This window comes from Typha angustifolia, chromosome 8 (genome assembly GCF_048772165.1).
Source record: "Typha angustifolia cultivar Huaian chromosome 8, ASM4877216v1, whole genome shotgun sequence".
NCBI lineage: Eukaryota > Viridiplantae > Streptophyta > Magnoliopsida > Poales > Typhaceae > Typha > Typha angustifolia.
This window is the reverse complement of record NC_133246.1, coordinates 673,098-691,142: the sequence shown is the minus strand read 5'-3', so window position 1 is coordinate 691,142 and position 18,045 is coordinate 673,098. Positions and strand designations below refer to the sequence as shown.

At 39.8% G+C, this 18,045-nt stretch overlaps 4 protein-coding genes across 6 annotated transcripts; 3 read left to right on the top strand and 1 right to left on the bottom strand.

Moving 5' to 3' along the window:
- Nucleotides 1-615: 615 nt before the first annotated feature.
- LOC140765850 (calmodulin-binding protein 60 B-like) lies at nt 616-4,786 on the top strand. 3 transcript variants are annotated; one of them, XM_073105132.1, is made up of 9 exons: nt 634-1,325; nt 1,447-1,522; nt 2,038-2,090; nt 2,527-3,017; nt 3,161-3,321; nt 3,417-3,617; nt 3,833-4,010; nt 4,087-4,320; nt 4,413-4,555. In XM_073105132.1, the coding sequence occupies exons 1-9, from the start codon at nt 1,234-1,236 to the stop codon at nt 4,421-4,423; spliced, it is 1,497 nt and encodes a 498-aa protein (XP_072961233.1). In that variant the 5' UTR covers nt 634-1,233; the 3' UTR covers nt 4,424-4,555. The 3 variants fall into 3 exon arrangements, with proteins under 3 accessions (XP_072961232.1, XP_072961231.1, XP_072961233.1); XM_073105131.1 differs by having other exon boundaries at nt 616-1,325; nt 4,096-4,786; XM_073105130.1 differs by having other exon boundaries at nt 625-1,325; nt 4,087-4,786.
- A 132-nt stretch (nt 4,787-4,918) lies between these two features.
- LOC140765852 (uncharacterized) lies at nt 4,919-6,441 on the top strand. Its single transcript, XM_073105135.1, has 4 exons — nt 4,919-5,214; nt 5,301-5,578; nt 5,657-6,202; nt 6,309-6,441. Exons 1-3 carry the CDS (start codon nt 4,927-4,929, stop codon nt 6,018-6,020), a joined length of 930 nt encoding a protein of 309 aa, XP_072961236.1. The 5' UTR covers nt 4,919-4,926; the 3' UTR covers nt 6,021-6,202; nt 6,309-6,441.
- A 185-nt stretch (nt 6,442-6,626) lies between these two features.
- On the bottom strand, nt 6,627-12,702 carry LOC140765849 (kinesin-like protein KIN-14F). The gene is made up of 19 exons (XM_073105129.1): nt 12,391-12,702; nt 12,101-12,267; nt 11,874-12,017; nt 11,458-11,712; nt 11,302-11,373; nt 11,145-11,213; nt 10,834-10,929; nt 10,524-10,664; nt 10,353-10,434; nt 10,157-10,252; nt 9,903-10,076; nt 9,710-9,816; nt 9,400-9,578; nt 9,157-9,318; nt 8,818-9,071; nt 8,573-8,736; nt 8,284-8,472; nt 7,296-7,789; nt 6,627-7,123 (listed from the first exon to the last, which is right to left on the bottom strand). Exons 1-19 carry the CDS (start codon nt 12,506-12,508, stop codon nt 6,988-6,990), a joined length of 3,099 nt encoding a protein of 1,032 aa, XP_072961230.1. The 5' UTR covers nt 12,509-12,702; the 3' UTR covers nt 6,627-6,987.
- Nucleotides 12,703-16,372: 3,670 nt separating this feature from the next.
- On the top strand, nt 16,373-17,191 carry LOC140764413 (peroxisomal membrane protein 11-3-like). Its single transcript, XM_073102968.1, has one exon. It carries the CDS (start codon nt 16,373-16,375, stop codon nt 17,189-17,191), a length of 819 nt encoding a protein of 272 aa, XP_072959069.1.
- The last annotated feature ends 854 nt before the right edge of the window (nt 17,192-18,045 follow it).

Here is an 18,045-nt window from a genome sequence, read left to right as displayed (position 1 = left end):
GACTTCAAAGAATTCATCATAAGATATGAAAGAAAAGGAACCTGAAATTATTCCCTCTCACTTTTTAAGAGCAACAACAAAAAAAATTAAAGTCTTCATAAAGAACAAAGGTATAGAAAGTCGAATACTATTCCTTCTTTTTTTCCTTCTTCTTTTCTTTTCTCAAGGAATCTCTTTTCCTAGCAACCTTGCAATGACCATGGCCAATACCAAGAATGAATAAAATGATAGCACGACAAGAAAGGAACAGAACTGAAAGAAATCAGAATTTAAGCATTCACAATAAGATAGATACTATTTTTTTCTCTTCTCTCTAGTTAGGAAAAAAACAAAGAGAGTAAGTACTACATCATCAATGAAAGCTGAATCCAATGGAATTATCCTAAGAGACAAAAAATACGACGTAAGTCCTGTGCCGTGAAAGTTATACGATAGCGACAGTGCATAGATGATAAAAATAAGTCTATCTCCATCATTAAATTGGTAATAAGAAGGAAAGGAGAACATACTTTAATTACTCTCTGATGATAGTACGTAGCGATGCTGTCGGGTTCGGACCCAAAATCCGGCAATAAATTCAGCCCGTTATTCTCGGCAGATAGCATCTGCCGACCGTTGGCAGTGTTGAGCAGTGCTGCTCGTTGCTTTTCGAGCGAAAGTAACCAAAAGTAGAAAGTATCGGTTGCTTTCCTTTATTTTACCTTTTTATCCGCTCTCCCTTTGTTTCGTTGTTGTGGTACTCTTAGGTTTAGGGTTTCCGAGCTCTTTCTCTGTCCGAATATTGGACGACTCTAAGTACTCCTCTCCTGGGTTGGCGATCTTCTCCTTCCTTCTGGCCGTCTTCCTCCCTCCTTCTTCGAAGCTTCTTCGATCTGATACAAGGCCGCAATCCTTCTCCTTTTTCTATTTTTTTTTTTAATCTTCTGGATATCGTATCATGGTCCGAATTCCGTACGCCAATCTCGGCTCCCTTTCCGAGAATCTCATGTTTGGATCTTTCCTCGTTCCGACAAAGTTACAGTTCTTTGGAAAAAGATCGAATCTTGGCATTTCTAGGGGTTCTAAAGAGCCCTTTTTTTTAATGGCCGTGGGCGTGTTCCTTACGATTTAAGAGCAATTTCGGCGCTGCTTCCTCCTATCCCATATATAGCAGCGAGTCCGGTGGTTTGGAATGTCTGCGGCCGTTGCTAAGGTGTCAGTGCTAGGGTTGGTGTATTGTTCCTTGGTTTCATTATGATGAACACTCGGAGGATTTTGGAGGAGGACGGGGAGGAGGGTGATGGATTGCTAGCTCGGGACGCAAAGAGACGGAGAACATTTCTCAAGTGAGTGTCGTTAGAGATCATCAGCTGCAATCCCTTTTAGAATCCTTTGCCTTTTTTTATTAATTTTTTTGTTGTTTATAATGATTCATTTCCGTTATATCCCCGGTCTTTATCGCGGCAGTTCGATGAGAGAAGTAATGGGAGCACAGTACATGCAGCGGCATTTGACAAAGATGGAACCTTTTCTCCGCAGTGTGGTAAGATTGGTTTTGCTCAAATCTCGTGTCATTCACAGGGCTAAATCAATCCTTTCTCATTTAAACGGATTTCCAATCCCTTTTCTCAAAAGTTTGCCTCTCTGTTGACTTTCCATGGACTAGTCCAATAGACCGGGAAGTTGGCCTCCTTGTGTTTTCAGTTTTCCTTTGAGTTATAGTATCCGGTAGTTTTTTGTACATATGTCTAAGCCTTTGGGCATTTGTAAGGTTGAATATTGAGACGTTGAGGAGTGTTGGCTGTACTAGTTGTATCAGGTAGTGTAATAGAATTGCTTTAAGTTTGCGGACTTTTGTATGGTTGCATAGTCTGCTGAATATTGGAATACATTAATCACTATAATGCAAATTGAGAGCTCTTCAATTTCACTCAAGTCTATTTTGGAGTTGCTCGTATATTTTTCATATGGTAATGCAAGTTGCAACTGACCTTTGACCCTAGTGTTTAAAGACAGTGTACTGATTTTTTGATGTTTCTGCTCTTTAATGGAAATCAGGTGCAAGATGAGGTGGAGAAAGCTCTGTCTCGCCATGTACAGTTATCCCCAAGGTAAAAATTTTTGTTGGAAACTCATTGGCATTTGATCGCAAGTTTTTGCTTGCACACAGGAACTCCTGAGATATGGGAACCATTTTCTTACTGAGATTCTTTGTAGAACAAATATTGAACATGTTTTCAATGTTTAATACTGTGGTTTTAGAACCAAAAGAAGAAGAAGAAGAATGATGTGAAATACCTTCTTCCTTGATGATGCAAGAGACTATATAATTAAATTTGAAATTTCAGCTGCATTTGTTAGTCTCTGTTCTTGTAATATGTATCTGCATGATTTTCCGCGCACAAAACTCCTGTTGAAATGTTTTCTTTGTATCTATATTTTTTCTACTGTTAGAATTCTTCGATTAAAATTGTTTAAGAGAATCTTTTAGAGAAATGCAAATATCTTATACCTTTTCTGATTATTTGCATGCTATGAATGCTTTAGATCTCCCCAGCTGATCAAGGCAGCTGCAAGTAAAAGATATCGGCTACAATTCCAGAATAGTTTGCCCCAAACAGTTTTCACGGGCAGCAAAATAGAGGCAGAGAACAGGAGGCCTATTCAACTTGCTTTAGTTGATACTGACGGGAACCAGATAGTTTCTTCTGGTCCTTTATCTTCTGTCAGGATTGAAATTGCTGTTCTTGATGGTGATTTTGGTACTGATGGACAGATGGATTGGACTGAAAAGGAGTTCAATGATAATATAGTTCGTGAAAGGGAGGGCAAGAGGCCCTTACTGACAGGGGATCTTGTTGTCACACTGAGCAATGGAGTTGGTTACATTTATGATGCTGCTTTCACAGATAATTCCAGCTGGATAAGATGCCGAAAGTTTAGGCTTGGTGCAAAAATTTCTCGAAGTACTAGTACCGATGGAAGAGTGCATGAAGCAATTAGTGAAGCCTTTTGGGTTAAGGATCACCGGGGAGAGTGTAAGTCTAGATCTCGTTAACTGTCAGCTATTTGTGTTTGTGAACATCAATATAATTCTGATCAAGGGAATTTGATTATGATGAGGCCTAACAGAATATGAACTAAATCTGCCAACGATGATTCTAACATATTTTCAATTCAGTGTACAAGAAGCATCATCCTCCAGCATTGGTTGATGATGTATGGCGCTTGGAGAAGATAGGCAAAGATGGAGTTTTTCACAAGAAACTTGCAGAATTTGGGATCAGCACTGTTCAAGATTTTTTGAGGAACTTGGTCATGGATCAAGATAGGCTGCGCCGGGTAAGGAAGCCATTAATCGGTTTTGCAAATAGAAATTTGTCATGCAATAACTGATGTATGATTTTTTTTTTCCCTATTCTCTCCATACTTTTTAGGTACTTGGAACTGGAATGTCAAACAAAATGTGGGATGCAACCAGTGCTCATGCTAGGGAGTGCATTCTGGATGACAACAAGATTTACTCATATTGTCGTGAGCAGGGAGTTATGCTTCTGTTCAACTGTATATATGAGCTTATTGGGGTAATAATCGGTGGTAAATGTTGCCACTTGGATGAACTTACTGCAAGCCAGAAGGTATGCCAACCCTGAATCTAGTGTTTGTTTCTATTTCAGTTTAACCATTAGCTATTCCCAAATATAGATTGGGCAAGGCACATAAAGCAAAAGCCATTTGTTTTCAGTAGAGATCATAAAAAGCAGAGCCCATTTATTTCTATTTCCATTGTTTATTGGGACCGTTTTCTAGTTTCTGAAAGTTGTCATTTCGTAATAGCACCTGTATTTTGCAGGCACTGGTGAACAAGCTACAGCAAGATGCTTATAATTTTCAAGACCATATAGCAGAGTTTAGAGAAGAAATGCTGAATGACAACAATACAAGACTCTTACCTATGATTGATGTCGCCAGTGTTTCAGTATCTAGTTTGATGGACCAACATATTCCTAACCTGCCCACAACAATTCAAGGTGATTTCAGACTCAGCAACTTTGATGTGGTCTCTATTCTTAGGTCAATACACTAATCAAAAGATTAATATGGCAGCTTTTGCAGATGAACAAGCTAGGCAAGTGGGCTTCCTGCACCCACCACATCCACCGGGACTTGGACTTTTAGAAGATATGCCCCCGTCAAGAGACATAAGTTTTGTGCAGGATTCTTGTCCCATTGTCCATCTTAATTCCTTTCAATCAACAAATAGTTTCAACACAAGGGACTTGTATGATATCCAGTTGGGAGATTTTCAGACTGGTGGATTAGTGAATCCTAGCATGGCAGGTGAGAATATGATGGATCATTATTTTGATGTAGATATGCTGAGGTTATCTCCATATTCCATGCATTGGGATCATAGTGATGGCTTGATTCAGGTCTCATGTGATGAAGCAAGTGCAACCAATGCCACCCATGTATCCCGTATTGGTTCTAGCACTCCATCCAGGAACTGGATTAAGCTAATAGCAGCATTAAAATGGATGGCTATTTCAAGACGCTGCTCTGCTAGAAGGGCATTCTTACTGGATGCTGTAAGCCATCATTTGGATCAAAGTGAGTCTGTTCTCATGAGAGCTAACTAAAACTGGCATCCTGTTGATGCCATTTTTCATGTTCATTTTCTTACCATGTCTTGAGATGTAAATGGACTCAATGTATATGTTCCTCTTCTTGACCCATTTGATCATTCTTGTACAAAATGTTTTGTAATGTTTCTCTTTGTTAGTATTTGATTGGTTCTTTGCTTGCATCCCACTTTGTTTCTTGCTTTGTCATCATGCCATATTTATCTGCATAAAGAACTAGAAAGCCTATTTGGATGTAAAAACAAGCAGGGTGAGGCTGGAATATCTCTCACATCAAGCAACACAACTACCCTATGTGCAAGTGATGCCCCTTCATGGATTCTTCTCTTCCACTTGCTTCCAAAGGCTTTCTCAAGCTCATGCAACCTCGTACATTTTGGAAATCTATATCTCTTCTGCAGGTCCCTTTCAGACCCCAAACAAGAAGAACCTGTCTTCCATGGCTATTACTCATGATGATCTCTCACTGAAGAGGGCTTCTAGGAGCACCGACATCGGCAGCAGGCTTGCCGTCTTCCTTGTGGTTCTCTCCATAGTTTGTGGCCTGTCCAGCTTCATCTTGTGTCTTGCCGCTGAGGCCTCAAGGTCTGAGGTAAGAATTACAAGCTGAAGTTAGCAATAACTTCATATGATTCTGTTATTTTAAATCTTTAACCAGTTCATGCTCTACTTCCGCAGGCAACATGGTATCTCTTGAACATCAGGGGAAATGGCGGCAAAGTAGCTGAATGCTTCTACAACAGCAGCGGGCAGACGCCACTGGCCTGTGCCGTGTGTGCTTTCTTGCTGCTTGCGGTCGCCATGTTTGCGGAGCATGCTTATATGCTGGTTGCAGTAGCAAGTCCTACACCTCCGTCGACATTAGTAGCCTGGACAGTGGCTGATGATCCCCGCATGCCATCGTCGTCGTCGAGAACACTGACGTGGCAATCCTGTTTCCTCTTCCTCACAACTTGGTAAGGACTACGAACCAACACATTTTGATCAAACTCTTTAAGTTCCTCCTATCCTTTGTCATCATAATTTAAATGCAGGGTCTGTTTTGCCATTGCTGAGGTGCTTCTAATGATTGGTATTGGAGTGGAATCCGGACATCTGAGTGGGTGGGACAAACCGAGGGCTGGCTGCCACGTCATCCGTCCGGGGATGTTTGCAGCTGCAGGGATTCTGGGACTAGTAACTGTCTTCCTCGGATTTGCACTGTATCTAACTGCCTTGAGGACTCAGAGGTTGCACCAAGAGGAGGGTAACATCCGGCGTGGACCTCCAAACCTCCCTCACCACCACCACCGGTTTCCTCCGAGCGCGCCGCATGAGCCGCAGGTTGCAGGAGCATTGCATGGCCAACCACCACAGCAGGATCCAGCAATCAACAAGACTTCAACCTCTTCTGCTTAATTTGAAGTTTAGTTGGGCAAATTCACAACTTGTCTTGTAATTGTCAATTGATTTGAGTTTATACTTTCTTCACCTCAGAGAAATTGGAGTCCTCAAAAGGTGCAACAAAATTGTTCCTCTTGAAGATCTCATCAGTTATTTGTAGAAGTCACGGAAAACAACTGAGAAACTTTTATTTGAAGGTACCCAATTTGTTATCAAAATAAAAAGTATCTTGGATTTATATCTTTTTCCTAGTTCTGAAAAATCGGAATGATCGCATCATTCATTTTGTCTACAAATTAGCAGATTGGCATGCACTGTATTAAGGCATCAAACAGCCAACTAAAGCCTGACAAAGATCCAGAAATAGTCAGGTCCCGTCATAGAAGAAGACATTCCATTGGACAGAACTTGAAGTCCATCTTAGACATCATAATTGATCGGTTTCAATCTTAAGGAACCCCAGGCTGGAATGATGAATTTATCATTCAGTCATGCCAGTAGGTTAAGCAAAAGGAAGAAAAGCAGAAAGGCTGATGGGTAGTGGACCCAGTGATATAGTAGTGGCTGTGAAATATGAATCATGTGAAAGCAAAAGCACAACTCAAGGCAATGGAATGCAATTATCAGGCTCTTAAAAAGGAACTCTAAAAAGTTACATCTTAGTTCCAAGCAAGGAACCACTCTTTTCTTTTGATTATTCTTCTCACTTTCCTTTTCCTTATGACTTATATAGACAATTTAACTTTACGACTTATACACAGGACAGATAATGAATGTCCATAAGAACTCAAAAGGACTGCTGGACCACAGCAAGACCAAAAGAAAGGGAGAAACGTCTCCTGCTAACTATTGAAAATAGTTAGAACCACCATCACACCAATGCAAGCAACTGGAATTATTGCCACTCATCACTTTAGTACCACGCCAACTAAATGAAGAAAGCCAAGAGAAAGAAAAGGCACACCATTTCTAGTAGCAAACCTTACTTTATACTGCCTGTTTTCCCCTTCGATGAAGCCCGTTTAACGTCACCGCTGCCAGAAAGCTGCCTTCCGATCCGGTTAGACCCACTTGATATTTTTTGTGATGGTGATGGTATATGTGCATGGCTTGCAGTCCTACATTATAAACAAGGAACAGAATATCAGTGAACAAAGTCCTGAACATCTTCCTGATGTATGCAATAGCAAGACATACAATTTATGAATTATCACAGATATAGAACTGCCACATTTTCCAACAAGGGTAACACATATAACCACAGGCTTATCTGTATGGTAAGAGAAACACCTTATATCCGGGGTCTTTGTTGGTTTTGTTTGCAGCTTCTTGAACTTTGACCCACCCTCAGTTCCTGAGCCGTTCAGGTTTTGGAGATTGAATTGCCATAGTGTGTCTGCTTCTGAAGAATCGCTTGTTGCAATATCAAGATCATCTGAATCGTCAGTGGTAGCAGAGTAAAATCGAGTTCTTTGAATCTCAAGTTCATGGCCCTCTTTTCTTCTTGTAGTACTTCTGTGGTATTGTTGATCTGAATAGGCTCTCACATCTGAATGATATCTCTGGTAAAAGAAGTCTGGCAAAGGTGCACTGTCTCCTTCCCAATCTCCCATTAAGTTGTCCTCCATGACAGCAAGCTCGTGTTTGTTCACCACATCCTTGTCAACCCATTCTCCAGCAACAATTTCTTTATCTTCTGGCCACTGAGGAGAATCAGAAGCTGACAGTAGTTCCTGAAGATCAAAGCTTGGCTTCTTTTGTCTCAATGGTGGATTATTCCTAACCTATAATAGGCCTTATTATCAGACCGATATTGTTTGGTCGAAGATATGGAATTCAATAAAGTTCTGAAAGACAATAAATTAGATTAACACTCCAGAGGAAATGCAGGCTTTAAGTAAGAGCAGAAGCCTTATATATGCATATGTAGTAGATAGAAGTATAATAATAGATAAGAAATTAATAATGGAATATATAATATGACAAATCAATGAAGAAGTGGTAAAGATAAGCAGTTAGCTGAAACAGAACCTAATAGATGATAATGCCGGTTCATCCGCACCAACGTACTCTTAATTGTGCTACTTTTCCTATGATGGACTCTTTCCATCTTGTTTTCCCTAAACTAATCCATTCATGAACATTTTTAAAATAATTGGTCATGACGCTAGTTATCATAGGTTTTCTTATGGGAATACGCTTTTGGGTTCTTACAAAGAAAAACATAACGAAAAGAATAAGCGCATTTGAATTTGCATTGGCCACTGAGCATTATTACCTCTATATTTCCAACCTCCTCCATTGGCTGCCTGTAGTTAGCTTGATTTCTTAAATAATCGCCACCATGCCGTCGGCTTGAAAGTGCAGGTGATGGTGCTTTTAAACTGAGTGCATCAGTTGAAACTGTATTCTGAAAATTATCTGATCCTCCTTCTTTCCTTGCTAATGCTGCTTTAAGGCAAGCTATCTGAATAATAGAAAAATAAATCATAATGGAGAAAAGGACCCTTGATAAGAATATGAATTCATGGAAATATAAGGTATAGCAATTCAAAAGAATAACTAACCTGCTCTTTGAGTTCTCGGACTTCTCCAGTTTCTTTATTTAGCCGGGCAGCGCCAAGCTCGACAGTCGAAACCCGTTCAGCAAACTTGAGCGTGCTTATGGTTTCTCCAATAGCATCCATCTCAGGACTTATATGGACAAACATCAATGTCTTCGCTTGCCCACCTGTAGATTAGAATGTAAGTAAAATAGAAGACATCTTACACCCTTCCCTGCTGAACAGTTGATATTTGAATAGTATCTTACCAAGAGAGTCTTGAAGAAGTTGTGTAAGTTTACTATTTCTGTAAGGTATATGTGAGTTCTTTTGGGCAAGTGCAGCTATTACGTCTCCTAATGCTGACAGTGATTTGTTTATATGTTGCGCTTCCTTCAGCCTTTCTCCTGTTACTTCTGATTTGTCAACACGTTCACTGCCTGCAAGGTCAACTAGATGCATGCAACCTCGAAGTATAGTCCCAGAAGTCATATCTCTTCCTTGAACATGAACAGTCAAGCAACTGTAGATAAATTGTCAGCATCACCATAAATAATCTAATCGGAAAAATTAAAGCAATGTTAGTAGAACATGTCTTAGGATCGCACCTATGTGAACGACTACTTCGGTCATTTAGAGCTGTTGCACCCACAGCACGGTTCTTCTGTCCGATATTCATCAGTTCAATTACATCAGAAGTCGATGCGACAGGGACTAGGTTTGCATCAGGAACATTAAGTCCATTCTGAGAATTGTTTCGAATTTCTAATGTATATACTTGTGAAGGAAATTTACGAGTTGTAATGCTACAAAAAATTTTAAAAACCAAAGTAGTTTAAGTAAAAGGATATTTTCTGTTAAGACCGTCAGTAACAAGAAGGTCCCTGACTTGCTCATTATAAATCTCAATCATTTGAACCAGTATTTTATACGAAATTGTGCCCCTTCTTTGTTCTGCAAGTTTAAACAGGTCCCTCAGTGCCCTGTAATTTACACCTTGTGTATGCTCATTGACATTCTTTGGCCCGCTCTGTATTAGTTACAGAAATCATATAAACCGAGATAGTTAGTTACAGCGCATCTTCATTTCGTAAAATAGAAACACTAAAAATAATAATAATCACAAGCTCAACATTGAAGGTAACACTTGGTATTTCTTACCATTGTAAAGGTTTTTCCTGATCCAGTCTGGCCATAGGCAAATATACAGACATTATAACCATCAAGAACAGAACGAATCAGAGGCTGAGTATCTATGAACACCTCATCTGTAGTATGACAGATTATGAGTATGATACTTATGAGATATTCCTACAAAATAGAAATAAATTAAAAAGGGATAACATGTAGCTACCTTGGGTTGCAGCAGGCCCAAAAACTTTATTGAAGGTAAAAGATCTGCGCCCTTCTTTTCCATGCTTTGAAGAGGTGATGATTGTTATATTCCCTTCGTCAATGTTACCAATAGTGTTGCTACTCAGTTGTCCAGGTAGGAAGGGTCTCACTCGGCAGTACACTCTAATACTTCCTGATAGGAGAAAACATTTGGAGGTAATATCATGGGGAGTTTCTTCATTTTCAATAGGAACTCAAAGCTCAATAGAGTACCTTTAAGATCTTGCACTTGATTATATAACTTCCTATTTTCTTCAAGAACCTTGTGATAACCTGAGGCAGAATGAGAAAGGCTGTACAGATGATTTCCTGTCACAAGAAATGCCGAGAGAGAGAGAGAGAGACCAAGTTAAATTCACAAATAAGTTGTAATGTTATGCCACAATAGATAGACTGCATATTGTCTTACCAAGCTTACTAAATTCCTCGGAGCACTTCATTTGCATAAACTCCATACAGGCTTTTGTAGTTCTAAGGGTACTCTTGAGTTCCTATAAGGAACATTAGCTACTGAAGTAAATTGATATATTGCATCACTGAAATAAGATACCAGAGAACATCACTGTGGGTGGACTACTACCTTTATATCTTGTTGCTGTTTCTCAAAAATCAAATTCTGCTTCAAGATCTTCTCTTTTGATGCCTCCTCTTCCACTTTCAACTGTTTATTAAGAATGCGGCCCTCCTTTCTTGACTTAGTGAAATTATCTTCAATTTCGATCTTAAGGGGTGCAAAATAACAGAGTTACTGTTATTCAGATTTCAGAACTCATTCAAGAATATCATCATTAAAGACCATAAAGAATGCATGTCGGAAAAATGTTGTTAAACGATAATCTCATCCGAAGCAAATGAAGTATGCAAGATTTGAAATAAGGACAATAACATACCCTCTTTTCAGAAGAATCAAAAGGGGCTTGCACTGAGACTCTTGACTTAGAAAATGATTTGCCGCCATCTGCTACACCCTTTAGAGCTGTATTCACCTGTTAATCATTATATTGACAAGTAACCGTAAGAAAGTAAATACAATCATTAAAAACATCTTTTTTTATACAAGCACACAATCTTCATGTCACAGGAACTAAAGGTTTCATCAGCATATGAATGAAAGAAATTCCACAAGAAAGTTAATTAATTTCATGCACCATAATCTATAGAGAGGTCCAAATGCTAGGAGCACGAAAGAAATTATGCATACCAGCTTATTTTGACTAGTTATGCGACGTTCGAATTCTTCCATAATCTTGGTTAACATTGACTGGACAAGCTGCATACGAGCAGTAACTTCAATGTCGTATAAATCCACAAAGAGCTTCAACTCGAGTAGAAGGAAACAGAAGAAAGGATAACCTTACCAGTGGAACTTCTTCAGGCTTCTTGTCAGATAAGACCGCGTGAACGAGCATTTTCAACGAGTGAGATGTGCTCTGTTTGGCATAATATGCAACCCAGTAAGCAAGGCATAGCTTACAATAAGTGGAATCAAGTTTGTCAAAATCTAGCACACTAACCAATTCATTGGATTCTGTCGAAATATCTCCAGTCGAATTATGCTCTTTAAATGGGCCATCATTCTCACTCATCGAATGACTCCTCGACAAGGAATTCTTAAAAGGTTCTGAGTTTTTCCTCATGAAAGATTTCCCTAAGACAGAAGGTTTAAGATTCCCACCGTATTTCCAAGAACCATCTCCACCCATTTGTTTCCATTCACCATAGGATTTCAGCGCAAGCACGCAGTTCACAACCCTGGCACCTTTCCCTCCCTGTGTTCCAAGGGAGATCAGATGCAATAATCAGAAGAGAAAAGTAGGATCATCTAAAGAAGTTCTTTTTTCGTGAAAGCAAGAGTGGTAAATCTCTTACATGACCCAACAAGCTGAATCATAGATAGAACTGAGAAATAACTGCCAAAAAAAAATCCCACCTGTTCTAAATCAGATGCCTCAAAAGTTGGAAGACCAATCTCTTGCACAGCAACAAGAAAATTCCTCACATTCTCAAAATACTGATACGCCGACAGTGCTGCTCCATCTGGTTGAAGAATTGAATCACCTGGATTCACAACCACCTGGACAACAACCACACTTGAACGCTAGAATCCTCTAAGATACTGAAGCATCTATTAGATAAACATACATTATTTTTTCTTACCTTTGGAACTGCACCGGGGTGAACCTTATTGAGCGCCGTGCAGAGAATCAAACCGTTCCTCAATCCAAGCCGGAATTCTTCCTCCGAAGGCTCCGCAGGCAAATCTTTCGCCGTGATCACTCCGACCATCTTCCTCAGCCAACCGGCTGCCTCATACCTCCTCGCCCCTAAAATTACAAATTGGAGAATTAGAGCGAAAATAAATCTTATTCTTCAAAAGGAGCATCTTCTTCTTCTTGGATGCAAACAAGTTGCCAACAAAGAAGAGTTCATCTGGAAGCCGCTTTCACCTGCTTCCTCTGCTTTCCTCGAGGCCAAATCGAGATCGCTCAGCCTCGTCCCATGTTGCCTGAGCACGTCCTCCACCACCGACGCCACCGATATCGAGAAATGCCCTTCCGACGCCATTGCCAGCTCGAGAAACAACTAGAGAAGATCCAATCAATGAAGCCTGAGCTCGGAGCACCAAATCAGGCAATATTTTGGACTTCCTTCACCATTCTTGCAACCAGAGCTCGGAGAGAGAAGAGTAAAGGAGAGACCTTTGGGCTTTCTCTTTTATATGGATTGCTTCAAGAAGAATGGAGAGGGGAGGGCAGAGAGAGAGAGAGAGAGAGAGAGAGAGAGAGAGAGAGAGAGAGAGAGAGGCCACGACTCCAAGGCTCGTTCCGGAGCTCCCCGCCTGGGACCCGAACGGTTCCCTTTGAGGAGTAGGTGGTGAAATTTTTCAAAAAGTTGGTAAAAAAGTAACGACGAAAGTCTTATAATTATTACTATAAAATTAAGCGAGATGCTTCTGCTTGCGTACTATATTTGCATGCAGATATGAGATAACTACTTCTCAACTCAAGAATATACGCGCCAAAAACCATCAAACTTGAAAACCTAGTGAACTTATATTGCTTTTAAAAAAAAAAAAGCCAATAAATAAATAAATATAGCATTCTTTAACCTACTCCATTAGAGTATTCATAAAAGTAACCAAAAAACAAGCTTGTCATTAAGATAATTTTCGCACATACGGGCGCACGCGATGTCTGAACCCTTCCCCGTAACGTTCAAAAAATTCAAATACTAGGCTCGGGCGGTTTCCGGGTCCGGGTCCGGGTCCAAGGCGTCCAAGGCACGGATACGGCCTACGGGGGTGAGGTGAGCTCGGTGGCCTCTGGCAAGGGCCAAAGTTGGGCCCCACTAGGCGCGTCTTTGGGGGAGGTGGGCCCGGGCCCACCTCATCGCCGTCCGGCCTAAGAGGAGGAGAAAAGTTGGACCATGCCGGCCCATGAGCGCAGGAGAATGGGTCCCATTGCTGTCCCGTGTTCGCCGCCTAACTCGACAGATCTCTTCTCTCTCATTGCCAAGTGGCTAACAAACTCATCAAATATAGGATTGGAATTATAAAACTATTTTATTTTTCCCCCGGTTTTGTCGAATTAGGAGGCCCTATAAAGATTTATGATTTATAAATGCTGCATGGTCCATGGATCATAGATGTCATCCAAGAATTGGCGCCTTCTCATTGGTACATCTCGTGGGCCCACACAGTCGAGCACATGGCGGACCGTTCCAACCATCATGCGGTTATGGACATGATTTTAACTGGTATTTAGAGCATATATATATATATATATATATATATATAACTCAATTCAACTTTGGAATGGAAATCGGGTAATCCTTAATCATGAATTTAAAAAGGATAAAAAAGAAGAAGATTGGTGGAATTTACTAAACCTTCATGATTAATTTTTTAATCCTTTTTTTCCCCATTAACAGTCCAAATTGCAAAGAGCACCACTATGTGGTCCAAGAATCTACTAACCATTCATTTGGTGATGCATTTTTTTGATAATTGCATCATAAGAGTTTGGTGAAGATGTTAGATGAAAGCTCCAACTGCATCTTTGCATTCCCTAGTTATTTGTAAGACTTCTTACAGAGGCTTAAGTTATCTTGTTTGTGGCATGCATCAAAAAATATATAAGGCCCCAGAAGAATTTCTATTGCTGAAAGCTACTTGAGTCACTTGCCTGTATGTCAGCAGATCTAATCATTCTCCAAGTACTTTAATCGAACGATCGATACTTAACCACGCATCGCAGAAGAATTCGATAGCATTTGATGCAACAAAGATGCTTCAAGGATTGCTCTTTTGCTCTTCTTTATTTGTAGGCCAACTCTGTATTATAGCCTGGCTCCAAAACCTCTTTTTTTTTTTTTTTTTTTCTGAGTGGGATGTCTTCCTTTTAGAGACCCATGATTTTAACTCATGAAAGAAAGAAATCTTAATGCTAGCCTTGCATGCCTCCTAATAAAATTGCCACTCCACCTTCAAGAATGCATTGAGAGCTATTCAGAATCTCAGATATACTGAAACAGACCTGTCTAACATTAAAGATAGGGGTGGCAGCTGTGCATGTGATTATCCAATGCAAAGTGCTTTGAGTTGGACAACTCAACTCACTCTCTAAAGCTACAAAAGCAAATGGTGGGTTGTCACTTAAGAGTGAAGAGAGTACTTTAGATTTTAGTTTGTTCTCCAATTCTATATACTAACCAAAAGTGTTTTGTGGATACTTCAGTGAGATTCTTGAGACTATCATTATAAGCAATACAACTAACATCACCTGTGAACTTAGATTGCACTATAAGGTAGTTTTGGAACTGCATATTTGTTTTACTTTGTCTTTTGAGATTAAAGAACATTAAACATGAGGTACACCAGCAACCCAATTCCATTCTTTAACATTAAACATGAGGCATCTTTAAGTACACCATTAGGTAAAATACTCCACTTCCTTGTATTGAATTAGAGTAATGATGGTTCCTTATCTTAACCATGCCTAATATATGATGGTTCCTTATTTTACATAGAAGAACAATTAATTAGCCTAAAAACTAGGAAGGATTCTGACCAGTATATGACACAATAGTTCCTCTCTTCCAACAAAAGGTGATTTTGATGAGATTATTGTTCCTATGTATTTGAAATTGGATCTCAAACAAGGTCGATATCTAATGCAGAAAAGAGTCAATAATTCAATATCAAGGCAAAGACTGAATTAAAATCAAGTACCAATTTGCTTTTTGACTGAAGAATTGGTGCAATCTAACATAGAAATGAAACAACTAATTAATTTGCAAATGGATAAGACCACCAAAAGATCACATGTTCCAGAATATTGAGTCATAAATCTTACAATCTCTCTTTCTCTCTAGAATAAAAGAAAGTAAATCTTTGGATCAATTTAGTCCAATAAAAGAATAAATAATAAAAATAAAACCCAAGCCTGCAAGATCGGGAAGCCCATTTAGCCTAATTATTGGGCTGACAATGATAACAGCCCATATATGAGCCCAAAATATTAGCAGCCTAATTATAAACTAATACAATTTAATTATTGAGAATAAAAAGTTTATAGACTCAATCTGACCCATAGGAGGTCAAGAACATTTTATTTCCAGTCTATATGTATAAGGATATTCTCTTCTTCCTTTTCCTTTTCAATTAATTAATAATAAAAATACAATAGTTTATTCACTATTCACAATGCCGTGTCTCATTCCATAGCTGGCTGATATTTGTATATTAACCACCTTATCTTGCTACCCCATAACCTCTATTTTGACATTGAATATATATATATATATATATTCCAATGTGCGTCTCATTTGATAAATCCAATGAGAAATCACTGCCCCATGTTTTATAGACTACAGAGAAGAAAAGAAAGAGTTTTGCACCATAAATTTGGTATAAATAATATTTGGTAACAGGTTGGATTTAAATTGGAATTCTTTCATGTAATATTATATTGCTGAAATCTAATCAAACATTAAAGCTAAGTATTTATAATCACGTTTAATTTTTTAGTCAAAAGCTAAAATATAATTTCTAAGTTTTAGATGCATGAACTTGCCAATCAAAATTTATATTTACTAATATGAAATATTAAACTCTAGAACCATCAAATTGGTTTTATATTGTTTTAAATATTTACTCTTTAATTTGGAATTTGGATAAATTTTAAAAAAAAAAGTCAGTTTATGTCCCCAACTTGACGAATGAAACGTAAACAAAAACTTTTATAGAAGCTTAAATAAAAAATAAAATAAAATAAAAACAACTCACGCAATGACCAGATCCGGTGAAACATCAGCTACACCGGGTTCCCAACGTCATGCCTTATCTTCCAACACGTGTCCTTTTAACATTCATCAAATACCCCTCTCCTCCTTCCCGCCCATCTCTTTGTTGTCTCTCCTCTCGTCTCCATGGGCGAAGCGGCGAAGCTCTCGTACGAGCTCATCCCCTCCTCCCCACCTCCTCCTCCTCCTCCTCCTCCACCTCCTCCACCTCCGCCACCGCTACCTCCGACTCTGACGAAACCCTCGCCTCCGCTGCCGCGACCCTTCTTCGTCCACCTCGAGGCTTACCTTGTCCGCCGCGACGGCGTGGACAAGCTCCTCAAGATCTGCCGCTACGCCGCCAAGGTAGCACTCGCCGCATACCCCGCCGGAATCCTAGCCCCCCGCCTCGACGCATTCCAAAGCAGCGTCGGCCTGACCCGCAAGGCCTTGCGGCTCGGAAAGTTCATCCAAAATCTCAACTTTTTCCGCGCCTTCGCCGCTGCGCATCCTTCCCGCTTCGATCTCCTCCTCGCGTTCCTCTCCTTCTTCGGCGAGGGCTTATACTTCTTCCTCGACCAGTTCATCTGGCCGTCTAGGGCCGGTCTCCTCCCCTCCCGAATCGCACCGCCGCTCCAAAAGCTGAGCTCTTGGGCGGAGCTAATCGGATACATTGGAAACATACCCCTAAATTCGAGAGACGTGAAGAAAATGCACGCCTTGATCGAACTCAAGAGCAACAAGTTAGAGAAAGAGCAAGAGGAGGCGGAGGAGATCGAGAAATTGAAAGAGAAATTGTACCTCAAGCGGCTCTGGATTCTTCAAGACTTCGCAGATGGATTGATGGCGCTGGGCGAGGTTAGAGATGGAAAGGGATTTCTCACCAGTCCTCTGTTGTTAGCTTCTGCTGGTTTGGTTTCAGCGCTCATCAGCACGAGAAGGAACTGGGCTTTTGCCAGAGGTTAGAGAAGATTATAGCTCTGTTCTTCATCTGTTGGTAAGAAATAAAGCTCCCGTCTTTTTGATCATTTTTGTACCCTTTTCTTCTTCTCTTGTATCAATCATCAATCATCAATCATCAATCAATTTTGGAGCAAAACTGAGAGCAATTTGCATGGAATCAGTTTATAAAAGCTCTCTCTCTTTCTTCTAGCTCCTTGTAGCATAGCCTTTCTGTTTTCTTCTCCTTTTAGTGTATGAATATATTTCAGGAGGATATGTAGAATGTGGTACAAATAATTAACAACTACTTTAGAAGAACGATACAATTAGTCTTATTAGAATGCGATCTGCATAATATCCAATGAGCCTAATAAAACGTTGGTTTATGATAAATAAATTGTGGTAAAAATGTCTCCATTTTCTTTGTCAGCCAACAGAATTAGAAGATGATAGTTGGATATAGAACTCCATTCTTCATACAACATGAGACTTTATAACCAGATGAGCAGGATTTCGTAATCGGAGATTCTCCCTTTTGCGTTCTTTCTACCTCACCAAAGGAGAGAAGAAATAAAAAAGATATAGGAGGATTTAAACAGTTTGTAACAGGCTGCCACGTACTGATACTGCAAGAAATTTATGTAACCGGGGCTGCATTGGACCTCCTCACTTGAATGTCCCAATGTATAGTCAATTTTAGATTACTACCTTTTTTGCCGCTAAGAATATCACGAGATCGACTCTAACTCTGAATAATATTACAAAGAGATTATCTGGTAGTTTAGTAGTTTGACTTAATTCGGTTGATAGCTCGATAATACGGTTATCTTCGAAGAGTAGCTCGGCAGCGCGATAGTTTAGAGCAAGTTTTAGCGGCG

Bases quoted from the DNA above. Each gene is read 5' to 3' on its own strand.
- LOC140765850 (XM_073105130.1), top strand. From the start codon at position 1,234: ATGATGAACACTCGGAGGATTTTGGAGGAGGACGGGGAGGAGGGTGAT. The intron at 3,322-3,416 runs GTAAGGAAGCCA...CATACTTTTTAG, and splicing joins ATCAAGATAGGCTGCGCCGG to GTACTTGGAACTGGAATGTC. The intron at 3,618-3,832 runs GTATGCCAACCC...TGTATTTTGCAG, and splicing joins AACTTACTGCAAGCCAGAAG to GCACTGGTGAACAAGCTACA.
- LOC140765852 (XM_073105135.1), top strand. From the start codon at position 4,927: ATGCCCCTTCATGGATTCTTCTCTTCCACTTGCTTCCAAAGGCTTTCT. The intron at 5,215-5,300 runs GTAAGAATTACA...CTACTTCCGCAG, and splicing joins CTGAGGCCTCAAGGTCTGAG to GCAACATGGTATCTCTTGAA. The intron at 5,579-5,656 runs GTAAGGACTACG...ATTTAAATGCAG, and splicing joins TTCCTCTTCCTCACAACTTG to GGTCTGTTTTGCCATTGCTG.
- LOC140765849 (XM_073105129.1), bottom strand. From the start codon at position 12,508: ATGGCGTCGGAAGGGCATTTCTCGATATCGGTGGCGTCGGTGGTGGAG. The intron at 12,268-12,390 runs GTGAAAGCGGCT...TTGTAATTTTAG, and splicing joins GAGGAAAGCAGAGGAAGCAG to GGGCGAGGAGGTATGAGGCA. The intron at 8,473-8,572 runs GTTAGTTATTCT...TCTATTATTCAG, and splicing joins TCCGAGAACTCAAAGAGCAG to ATAGCTTGCCTTAAAGCAGC.
- LOC140764413 (XM_073102968.1), top strand. From the start codon at position 16,373: ATGGGCGAAGCGGCGAAGCTCTCGTACGAGCTCATCCCCTCCTCCCCA.